The 12,431-nt window shown below is 36.1% G+C and overlaps 1 protein-coding gene across 11 annotated transcripts in view; it reads right to left on the reverse strand.

The window, feature by feature from the left end:
- The window catches only part of Nfat5 (nuclear factor of activated T cells 5), an 84,703-nt gene that overhangs the window by 30,078 nt on the left and 42,194 nt on the right, over positions 1–12,431 (reverse strand). For 5 of the 11 annotated variants that reach the window (XM_042700944.1, XM_042700943.1, XM_042700945.1 and 2 more), the window contains 2 exons: positions 8,862–9,420; positions 542–734 (listed from right to left, as the gene is read on the reverse strand). In XM_042700944.1, coding sequence (XP_042556878.1) covers positions 542–734; positions 8,862–9,420 — 752 coding nt within the window. Of the gene's footprint in view, positions 1–541; positions 735–8,861; positions 9,421–9,862; positions 9,925–12,431 lie in introns of those variants that run through there. The other 6 variants (XM_042700952.1, XM_042700950.1, XM_042700948.1 and 3 more) reach the window with 5 other exon arrangements.

Genomic DNA, 12,431 nt, shown 5'->3' on the forward strand with positions numbered 1-12,431 from the left:
AGCTGGTAAAAGTAAACACTTTTATTTTTCAAAACATCTCATCGCTATGTAAACTAAAATTAAATGACTATCAAGGTAATATTTGGCTTAGGAGCCAATTAGACTTTCAGTATTCTTTTTTGTTTTGTTTTTTTGTCAGTTGTGGGGCCTGAACTCTGGGCCTGGATGCCATCCCTCAGGTCTTCAGCTCAAGGCTAGCGCTCTACCAGTTGAGCCGTAGTGCCACTTCTGGCTTTTTCTGCTTATGTGGTGCTTAGGAATTGAACCCAGAGCCTCATGCATGTGAGGCAAGCACTCTACCACTGAGCCACCTTCCCAGCCCTTTAAGTCCATTCTCTCTTATACAGAGATAATAATGTTGCCTTTTCTGCTTTAGGCAGCTTTTGCCCAAGTTAAAAAATAAATAATCATTAGGTTAGGGGAGTGGCGCAAGTGGTAGAGTGCAAAAAGTCCTGAGTTTAAAATGTAATACAACATAAAATAAAAATTTTAAATAGTAAAACTAGAAAAAAATTTATGTACTATTAAGCAAAATAAACACCTTTACTGTAGGAAAGCCTTGCTGTGTTCTATCTTTCACTGAGCCTCGGCTGCCCTCAGTCAGATAACGAGCTCGGTGTTGGGTCTCAGGCTGTACAACTATCTTCAGCTCTTTTCCCTCACTTTTAACAGGATACTGTCCACACAACATAGGGCTCTTCTTTACTCCAGTTCCTTTTTGGTTGTCCAATGTTCTGAGAAATAAAAGCACAACATGAAGAAAATATCAAAAACACTTTTCTAATAAGGTAAGCCATCTAAGATAAAGAAACAGAATAGGCTATAACATTAAATACAACTACTTAGCTTACTTATAAAACAGCCTCAAGGAAGAAACATTCCATAACCCAAGTATCTTCAAAATTTAACAAAGTTTGCCAGACACTAGGCACTGGTGGCTCATGCCTATAATCCTAACTAATTAATCAGGAGGCTGGAATCTGAGGATTGTGGTTTAAAGCCAACAAGAACAAGACAGTCTGTGAGACTCTTATCTCCACTTAAACCACCAGGAAGTCAGAAATGGAGTTATGGCTCAAGTGGTAGAGTACTAGCCTTCAGCAGAAATGCTCAGGGACTGCATCTAGGTCCTGAGTTCTAGCACCAGGACCAGCACAAACAAAAACACAACCCATAAAGCTTATAATATAAAAAACTGGACAGGAAAGAAAAAGAATGCATTTGAGTAAAAGCAGGAAGGAAGAAGAGTACAATAAACTAGAATCTTTCACATTGCTGAACAAAAGAAAAATTTTAAATTACACATATATGTGAGTTTATATAAAGCTCACAGGTGAACTATTACTACTTTTTTTCCCTGTATTTTGGGGACAGGATCTTGCTATGCAGCCCAAGCTAGCCTTAAATTCACTATATTGCCAAAATCAGCCTTGAACTTGAAATCCTCTAGTCTCTGCCCACCCAGTGTTGGGATTAGAGGATTAAACCACCAAAATTGGATAGTATTTTACTTTCTAATCAGATTTGCAAAGCAAAAGAAAAAAGTAGGAGAAGCAAAAACATACATATATACACACACCTAAAGAAGCCAACAACAATGAAAATATATTAAGTATATTCTTTTGGATCTCCTCCTTGGTAAATCACTAAGAAAAATTTATAATTAAAAAATGTGATTCTATGGGAAATTAGTTTTACTCTAGAAACAATCTCTACTCTAACAACATTCCCTAGCATTATGTTGTTTTTTTTTCAGATTATCTTTGTGATTGCTTAAATGATTAAATCCCTAAATAAAAATTTAACAATCTGGGCTTTACAGTACTGACAATACATGTTATTTAAAAATAATTTTTAAACATCTGTTTTTAATATTTTTGTTATAAGGACTGAATGTATCTTCAAAAACAGACAATATCCAAAATCACTATTAGGACTTGAGGCTAGTATATTTAATTTGTAAAGTTAACCACAACATTGTAAATATGTGATGAAAATAGTAATAATACTGTTGAACAACATAAAAATTTAAATTATTAATGTACATTTATTTTTAAAAGTACATTTCTAATGCTAGATCTATCATGTCTTGATTTCACATTAAGGATTTTGAAATCAGGAGACACTATGGACAAAATCTCTGAAAGTAACCAGGTCAGAGGAGAAATATTATGACTCCAAGTGAAGACAAACTAAAAAGCCTTAAAACCTGGCTCTAATGTTTACTGCTTCAGGTGAAAAAAAACAAACAAGCTGTTGACTCGGTCATCAGGAACAAAGGGAAGAAAGACAGTGACCTCAATAAAAATGGGAACTGGGTTGAACCCCGACTACTAAGAAAGGACAGAAGAATGAAGGAAAGCAGGTATGGAACTGACACAGAAGCAGTAAGTTACTAGGCAAAAGGAAAAGTTTTCAGAGCAAGTCTTGTGCTTGTCTTCATAAATTCACAAAACACAACAGAAGTGAAGTGTTTGATGATAAAAGCAAACAGAGCTTTTTTTTTGGGAGTGTGTGTGTGTGTGTGTGTTTTGAGCTTTTACATAAACCTCAAAGAGACAGAAAAGGAAAGGAAGAGAAAGTCACCAGATCATAACTGGACAAATGCCAGTCATAAAAATGTCATAATTAAATCGAAGATTACCTGTATAAGTTATTTTTTAAAAGACTTGGGAAGAATTTTATGAAAATATCAAGTTATGTCTGGAAAAGTGGGCAAGAAATTTTGCCTTTTTTTTTTTTAAATCATTTGGGGGCAAATTCAAGTCTGTTGGCCTGAATAGTGTGCCATTCTTCATATGAAATTCCTGTCATCCTAGCTACTCAGGAGGCCCAGATCTGAGAACTGCTGTTTGAAGTCAGACTGAGCAGAAAGGTCCCTGAGACTCTTATCTCCAATTAACCACCAAAAAGCTGGAAGTGGCTCAAACAGTAGAAAACTAGCCTTGAGCAAAAAGAGCTCAGGTATAGAACCCAGGTCCTGAGTTCAAGCCCCAAGACTGGCATGAGGAAAAAAAAACAAACCTGTAATAATGTTTTATATTCATCATTATCAAAGTAAAAACTTAATTTGTTGATACTATGTAAAATATCCCTCACAATCACATAAAAAAGGATTGCATATAGCAAAATGGCAATAAAAGTTGTACTGAATAGCTGGATTACAAGTTATTTAATTCCTTGTACTTTTCAAGTATTTATAATTCATATATATCAGCTTTATAACAAAAAAGGGGGAATTTTAAGTTTGAAATATAAGGAAAACATGTGTGGCACATCCAATAAGTTGGCCAGATAAGATTTGTATACTCATTTAAGCTCGGCAAGCTAGTATTTCATGAAGGTAAATAAATGAAAATAACTTTTACTATTCCAGGTAAACAAAATATCTTATTTAGAATGAAGACCACTGGATGAGTTCACAAAGTATACAATAAGGCATAAAAAGGAATAGAACATGGAATTAAGTAGTTTCTGAAATGCGTTTTTTTCTTTTGTTCTTTTCTTTTTTGTCAGTCATGGGGCTTGACCTAAGCTTGTCATTGCTCAGTGCCCAGCCTGGGCACTGTCCCTGAGCTCTTTTGCTCAAGGCTAATACTCTACCACTTTGAGCTACAGCTCCACGTCTGAGTTTTTCAATTCATATTTTTCCTATTTAGTCTAGAAATAATGTTTGAAAAGTCTTTTAAAATCTTTATTTTCTAAGTTTAAATTGTAAAAATAAAAAGTAGATATATTTAGGTCTATCTATAGGCATGAAAAACTAATTCTTTACAACGTGGGGGGGGGGGCGGGGGAGGAAGGGGGGGAAGGAGAAGGATTGGGATTGGGGGGGAGGGGGGAGGCTGGGAAGGGATGTGAAGGGTAAACCAAAGGAGGAGGCTGCAATGCTTGGTAAGAAATGTACGCATTATCCTGCCCATGAAATTGTAACCCCTCTGTACAGTATGTTCACAAATAAAATTAAAAAAGAAAAACTAATTCTTAAGGTACAATAGCATAAGGGAAAAAAAGTAACTATTTATTGATTATGATGTTGGAGATAACCTTATGCTAGAATTTTTTTTTTGTCAGTCATGGGGCTTGAATTCTTTTTTTTTTTTTTTTTTGGGTCTGGTCATGGGGCCTGAACTCTGGGCCTGGGCGCTGTCCCTCAGCTCTTCAGCTCAAGGCTAGCACTCTACCACTTGAGCCACAGCGCCACTTCTGGATTTTTTCTTTTTGCTTATGTGGTGTTGAGGAATCGAATCGAGGGCCTCAGGCATGCAAGGCAAGCGCTCTACCACTGAGCCACCTTCCTAGCCCATGGAGCTTGAATTCTGTGCCTGGGCACTGTCCTTCAGCTCAAGGCGAGCACTCTACCACTTGAGTCACAGTGCCACTTCTGGTTTTCTGGTGGTTTATTGGAGATGAGTTTCACAGCTTTTCTTACCTGGACTGGCTTTGAACCGCGATCCTCAGATCTCAGTCTCCTGTGTAGCTAGAATTACAGGCAAGAGCCATCGGCCCCCAGCTTAATTATAAAGGACAACTAAAAAGGAAAATGCACTGTTGTGGAATGCTCTATTCATAAGTCATTCTTTATGCTAGATAATCCTTCTGTGGTTGTTTACAAAAATAATTTTCACTATAAAATGTCTAAAATACATTTTTCATCTACATGCCATCATACCTTATCTTCTAGGAATATCTAGAAGACTTATAGGACTAACTGTTCAGGATATTTAGTTGAAGAACTGAAGAATAACATAGCAGAATATTTAAATGCCAAATTTTTTTTTTTTTTTGGTCGGTCATGGGGCTTGAACTCTGGGCTTGGGCGGACTGTGCTCTTCAGCTCAAGGTGAGCACTCTACTGCTTGAGCCACAGCACCACTTCCGGTTTTCTAGTGGTTTATTGGAGATAAGAGTCTCGTGAACTTTCCTGCCCTGGCTGGCTTTTGAACCATGATCCTCAGATCTCAGCCTCCTGAATAGGATTACAGGTGTGAGCCACCAGCGCCCGGCTCCAAATTTTTCTTTTAAACAGGTTTTTCCTTAATAAACAACATTAGGTTTTTTATTAAAAAAAATAGATTTTCTACAAGTTAAAAAGACTTCTTTAGGGAATAATGCATGCATATATGGTAATATCACAATGAAACTTCTTGGTACAAGTAACACAGGCTAAAAAAATAGGGGAGCTAGGTGCTGGTGGCTCACACTTATACTCCTAGCTACTCAGGAGCCTGAGATCTAAGTATTTGATTCAAAGGCAGCACCAACAGACAAATTTGTGATACTCTTTATCTCCACCATCTAAAATTCTAGAACTGGAGGTGTGGCTCAAATAGTGGAACACCTGACTTGGGAGTAAGGACCTGAACTCAAGCTCCACCACAAGCTCACAGGGTAAGGGGCATGTACATTTCTATGTACTATCTTGAAGAAAAACTGCTATATACACTATATTTGGAAGTTTATTTTCTAACTACTCAGTATTATATAAATGACAAATTATGGTATATAAAATGTAACTTTATTGCAAAATATTTTAAAATTTCATGTTGCTAGCATTTCTCTCATTGTTGAAATTGTAATTAGCTTAGGAATGCAAAATTATTTGAAGCCAGTGCTGGCTCATGCCTGTAATCCTGTTTACTCAGGAAACTGAGATTGTGGTTTGAAGCCAGTCTGGGGAAGGAAGTCCATGAGACTCTTGTCTCCAATTAACCTCCAAAAAGTTGGAGAAATCCATTTTTAAAAATTAAATGTTGGGGGGCTGGGAAGGTGGCTCAGTGGTACAGCGCTTGCCTTGCATGCCTGAGGCCCTGGGTTCGATTCCTCAGCACCACATAAGCAGAAAGAAAAAAAAAATTAAACGTTGGGCTGGGTATGTGGCTTGGTGGTAAAGTGCTTGTCTAGCATGCATGAAGCCTGGGTTCGATTCCTCAGTACCACATAACAGAAAAAGCTGGAAGTAGTGCTGTGGCTCAAGTGGTAGAGTGCTAGCCTTGAACAAAAAGAAGCAAATTAAATTTTAATGGCTCAAGTGGTAATGCTAATGTTGAACAAAAGCAAGCTCAGGGATAGAGCCCAGGCCATGAGGACTGGCACACACATTAAAAAAAAAAAAAAAAATTGAGACCAGTTTTTCCATGTGGTTCATTCTTTCCTAAAAATACATTTTTTTCTTTTTTGCCAATCCTGGGGCTTGAGAACTCAGGACCTAGGTACTGTCCCTGAGCTTCTTTTGCTCAAGGCTAACACTTGAACTACAGTGCTACTTCCAGCTTTTTATGTTTATATGGTACTGAGGAATCAATCTCAGGGCTTCATGCATGCTAGGCAAGCAACTCTACCACTGAGCCACCTTCCCAGCCTCTTTCTTGAATATATATATATATATATATATATATATATATATTTTTTTTTTTTTTTTTTTTTTTTTTTTTTTGGTCGGTCGTGGGGCTTGAACTCTGGGCCTGGGCGCTGTCCCTCAGCTCTTCAGCTCAAGGCGAGTGCTCTACCACTTGAGCTACAGTGCCACTTCCGGTTTTCTGGTGGTTTATTGGAGATAGGAGTCTCACGGTCTCTCCTGCCCGGGCTGGCTTTGAACCGTGATCCTCAGATCTCAGCCTCCTGAGTAGTTAGGATTACAGGCGTGAGCCACCAGCGCCCGGCTTGAATATATTTTTTATAACTAAAAAATTTTAATTTCCCTATAATTTCCATACTAGGGTCAAAAAATGCACATTTCTTCTGCTGCTTGATGGAGTTTCTGCTTCCAATAATTATCTTAATGAAAGATTTTTGTCTTGACCAGTACCTTTATACTTCAACTGGGTAACCTCAAATCTTTTCTAACCAGAGAATATCCCTTTTAGGTCAGCAGCAATGTATCATTGTATAAACTAACCCTAAGTTAAAATTTTACTTGCTCTTGCTCTTGGCTAGGTATTGTTGGCTCCCTTGTAATCCTAATTTTGTAGGAGGCTTGAGATCTGAAGATCCCAATTCAAAGCCAGCCCAAGCAGAAAAGCCTGCGAGACGCTCTCCAAGTAACCAGTAAAAAAATCTTCCTAGAGGGCTAGGAAGGTGGCTCAGTGGTAGAGCACTTGCCTTGAATGCATGAGGCCCTGAGTTCGATTCCTCAGCACCACATAAGCAGGAAAAAAAAAAAAGCCGGAAGTGGCAATGTGGCTCACAAGTGGTAGAGTGCTAGCCTTGAGGTGAAGAGCTGAGGGACAGCGCCCAGGCCAGAGTTCAGGCCCCACGACCGCACGCGAGGAAAAAAAAAAAAATCTTCCTAGAGGTTATGACTCAACTGGTAGTGTCAGCTGTCAGCAAAAAAGCAAAGTGAAACGTCCTGAGTTTAAGCTCCAATACCAGCACAAATTTTTTTTTAAACTTAATTTTAATTGGAATCTTTGTCATTTATTTTAGAAGAATGAAAAGCTCTTTGTAACTTTATACCTTCTTCTGTTGAAACTCAAAAACACACATGGATTTAATGGTACTCATGAACCTTTTAGATCTGTGCTACTAGTCATATTTACTTTAGTGACTTCTGGTTTTATGTTTCATAGTCTTGTATTTATTAGTTCTATATGTATATTCTGAAATTCTTGACTGTGTTAAGTAGCATCATTTTAGGAAAGGTAATATTCTATTTTCCTTTTGGAAACTTATTAATTTGTACTTTCTAAAACTGAAAAAATTAAATGTGCATTTTTATTTAACTCTATTATCCTAAAGGAGTTAAACTGAAAATTATAAAGGAAAATAGTATGAATCTTCTAGCTTATATGATGGTTATTACTTTAAAAATGTACAGAGGAAATATTTAAGGAAAAAGTTAATATGTAAGAAGATTGTAACATTCAACCAGATTTTAATGTAAGAGAGATTATGGTGTCCTAACTTAGTAAATCAATCTGAACTTTTTGGGCTGAAATTATAAGGGACTCACTAAAGGTTAACTTTTTAAAAAAAGATTATACTCTGCCTCCCAAAAAATTAAATTTTCAAAATCCAGTGAAATTTACTAAACAGTATTGACTATATATTGTAGGAAAAGCTACTTTTAAAACTCTAACAATTAACTATTAAATTAAATTACTAAAGAACTTACAGTTTAAAATATATCCCTGCACTGTAGCAGGGAATAATCTGTAATACAGCTATGAAATATCTTTCCTGAGAAGAGTGTAAGTTACACAGATAAATGCAAACTCAAATATGCACCATGATCTGGCTCCTTCACCCTTCAAGTAACCCAGAATCACAAAGGGGAAAAATGGTTCTAAAAAACAAATCCTCATCTGGAATAACATATCAAAGAAAAAAAGTTTAGAACACATAAACCTAAATAAGTGATGAGACAAGCCATTAATACCGATTGTTCTTGCCTTCATCAAGTGAAAAGAAAAAAACAAAAATAAGACCTAAAATCCTCTCAAAATGTAATGGGAGTAAACTATATGAAGATGCACTATAAAGAGAACAAATTACTTTTTGGAGAAGGTTTTTAAGTTGTTTTAGTTATACCTATCACAATGCTACTTATTTCTGTAAGTAAAAATGTTTAAAAAATCCTTTTAAAATACAAATTCATTTGAAATTTAAAGTTTATTTCAAAGCAGTTTACTCTCATTTTCTACTAGCACTATACCTCAAAGGTATCTATTGCTATAATCTATTGTTATTTTTTTTGTATTGCAAAATTTGATTATTTTAAGTTTTTGTGTATTTCAATGATAAACTTAGCATCTTTGCTTTATATGCACACTTATACTGAACAATTAAGAAAAGTTGGGAATGATTTATTTCTTTTGTTTTGCATAATGGTGATAGAACTTTAAAAAAATATGAATACCAACCCATTTCCAGCTTTTGAGTTGCCTTTGTTGTCCGTAGTAAGCTGAGAAAGCACATAGTGAGGTGCTTTGGCACTGTCGGCATCAAATATATCCATATTAGATTCTTCACAATCTCGTCGTTTGACCCCAGGCCTCTGCTTTGGATTTCGTTTTCGTGATTTACGAGGTACCTCTGTGTTATCATTGTAGGAACTGGTGCTCATGTTACTGAAGTTGGAGGGGGAATCCTCCATCCACATACTGCAGCTCTGCTCAGATTCCAATCCACACCCCTCATCCTGGCAGGACATCCGACTGTTATCCAGCAAGTCCTCGGGTGGTGGTGAGATGTACAAAACTGTGTGCCTCTTCGGGGTTGATGGATGCTGCTGAACTGTGTTACTGGTTAACTGCTTTTCACTTACCCCTCTGTTACTTACCCCCACGGCTGAGGAGCAGCTCTCCACTTGCATAGCCTTGCTGTCGGTGACTGAGGTAGAATAAATGGTAGGGCTGGAAGAGGTGGTAAAGGAGCTGCAAGCACCGCCCATGGAGGAAGAGGAGGGAGCTGAAGAAGCATCTGCAGTGTACAATTCAAGAGTAAATACACTATACATGTTTTCACCTGTGCTGGCTAGCAGTCCCATTGAAAATGTGATTTGTAAACAGATTGTTTTCCCCAAAATGAATAGTTGGAATTTGGTTAAGTTTTAGAATATAAATGCTTCAAGCGATAAAAGGCCTAAGAAATGTAATTTTTTAAATGCTCAAATAGCATCATTTTGTGTTATAATCAATAGATTTAAAAAAATCTAATTTAGTGTTTTAAGCTGTAAAGCAAGAACAAAGCTTTTATTGCCTCAGCTGGATGTTCTGTTGAATTTTAATCATTTAAAATAATAAAGAAAACCCCAATATGAAATATTCTTGTGGTCCACATTCAATGCCAATTAAATAATTCATTATAAAATTTGAGAAGTGGGACTGTGCTTAGCCACAAAATATTAAAATAAGTTTCTAACCTATGAAGCAGAGAACTACAGGTCATTTTTAATGCAGACACTCCCTGCTTCAGAGGCAAATCCTGGAATAAAAATATGAGAAAATAAATGAGAAAAGAGCTGCTGATTATTCCAGATATCAATTATAAAATGAGAAATAAATAGAAAAATATATAATCAACTGAATTGGAGGCAAAATGGAACTGGTACCGTCACTATGATTGACTGTAAAATCTATGAGAAAAAGATGAAAACAGTTTGATTTGGAATATGCTGGGTTGTAGAAAATAAACAAGTTAACTACTCAGAGTCTCCAGAACTTAGAAGTGGCATTTTAAAATCATGAGGTCTAAAATCCATTCTTTAAGACTGAATAAAAAGCAGAGTAAAAGACTATTAGATGGATTTCTCTTTTTAAAGTACTTGATTATGTGCTCAGAAATTGGTTGCCACTGTTCATTACCTTTCTCTTTCAAAGGATCTGTGTAATTGTGACCATTAACACACTTTCCTAATATAATAAACAGCAAATCTTACTGGTTTGTTAAACAGTAAGAATAATCTCTGGAGCACATCAAATTAAAAAAAAAAACCACATGTATCTATTATGTGGTAAGCAAAAAAGAAGATATAAACAGATCTTTTCAGATGAGTGGCAACTAGAAGTAGTAATATTGAAAATATTACTTTAATCTTAACCTTTAACTCTTAGCCTTGGAGGCACACTAAAATGTAGGCTGACAGTCATTACTTATAATACTTTAAAAATATCATTTATTTGATGTAAAATAGAAAAGATTTATAATCATACACATAAAAATAGGTAATGTGTCAGACAACTAAAATACTTAAATTTAACTGCTATCTATGGCAGTTATTACAGTTTTGAGATGTGCCATTACTGAAATTACAAAACACACATCAGTTATAAAGAATAAAATGTAGGAATATCAATTTGTAGATAATCAAAAGCCAAAGCTATTTTTAATTAAAAACATATCAAAATATGTAAATTATCTACAATTGACATTTTGTTATTAAGAGCACTATGATAAATATTAAAAAATACTAAAAAATGTGATCTACATAATGCCACTTTGAAAGATGTTTACCCAACTACTATAAGTCAAAGAACCTAGAGGAAAAAGATGATACCAGTTCCATTTTCCAGGTTGTATTCTTGTCAAATGCAGTAGCTGAAATTAGAAAATTCAGTCACTTTTAAACTGCATTCCAATTTAAAGAAAAAAAAAATCTATCAATTTTGTATCATGCATTAATGCAATGTTTTCTTAGTAAATAAATATTTTAAAAGACTTGTAAAAACTACAAAATCTAGATGCTAATGTCAGTGACAGTTTAAGAGCTGATTTGTAGCCACTTTGGGTTTAAGTATAAAGTTTTTTCCTTGCTTCTTGAAAAACACTACCACATTCATTTTAGAAAAAAAAAATAGAAAAGATGTGCCAAACATTCCTCCATCTGTTCCAACTATTGGCAAAAATGAAATAAATGTGTGTGTCTATGTTCTTGATTTTCAGAGAAATATAAGTAGGCAGCATGCAATATTTGCAGTGGAATACACAAAGCATACAGCACAAATGCTGTGAGCTTGTATTTCTATAAAGCTGCTTCCCCATCCATCCTTTTTGAATCACGCATGAGAATGCAGAACATCTCAGAGATCCCTGTCCATGACAGATGGAAAGTTTGTATGAAAACCAATAATGAATTCAACAGCATTTTATTATTTTTTGGTTCATCTCAGGTTCCTGACTTAAGAGTTTCGTTAACTCCTAAACAACTAGATCATTAAGAGTATTTCTGGTCAGGGCAAGGCAGTCCTATGCAGCCTGAATGTTCTTGCATGGTTCTCACACCTTTACTGGCTTTATCTCCTTCAGGAAAACATTTCATACCAGGGTGCAGGCATAGAGTCTGGGTGGCCAACTGACTAGGCCCTAACTAAACCCTAGGAATCTCCCTCCTGAGTCTCAGGTTCTTCAAAGGTCAAACAAGATTTCCTACCCTGGGTGGTTGTGAAAACCAGTAACAATTCCAAAAACCTGAGAGAAGTGCAAGGAGCAATGTTTGCCAGGAATTATGGGGGGAAATAGGCTGAATACAGAGGAATTTTAGGTCAGTGAACACTGATGGATACCTTACATCACCCATTTGTCAAATCCCATATAATAAACAAGCCATACCCTATAAACCATGGAGTTTGAGTGGTATGATGTATGGATGTGGGTTCCTGCATGTAACAAGCATACCAATGGTTGATGTTGGTAGTCGGGGAGGTTATTGGTACGTAGGGACAGGGGATATAGGAACTCCACTCACTTCTAGTGTGAACCTGAAACTGTTCAAAAAACATAAAAGTTGATTAATTTTAAAAAAGGAAAAAATATTTCTAGTTACAATTTTGGCCCTTTGCTTCAGAGTGATAAAGGAAAAAAGAAATCGAGGAAGTCGCTAGATAACCACACAAAGAATGGCAGGTTGCCAGGGGACCAACCATGTGCTCAAAGGGTGAGAATTAACAGAATTAACTCCATCCTCTCACCACTGAGGAAGGAAGTGAGAGGAA

This window comes from Dipodomys spectabilis, unplaced genomic scaffold (genome assembly GCF_019054845.1).
Source record: "Dipodomys spectabilis isolate Male_0828 unplaced genomic scaffold, ASM1905484v1 ptg000273l, whole genome shotgun sequence".
In the NCBI taxonomy this organism is placed as follows: Eukaryota; Metazoa; Chordata; class Mammalia; order Rodentia; family Heteromyidae; genus Dipodomys; species Dipodomys spectabilis.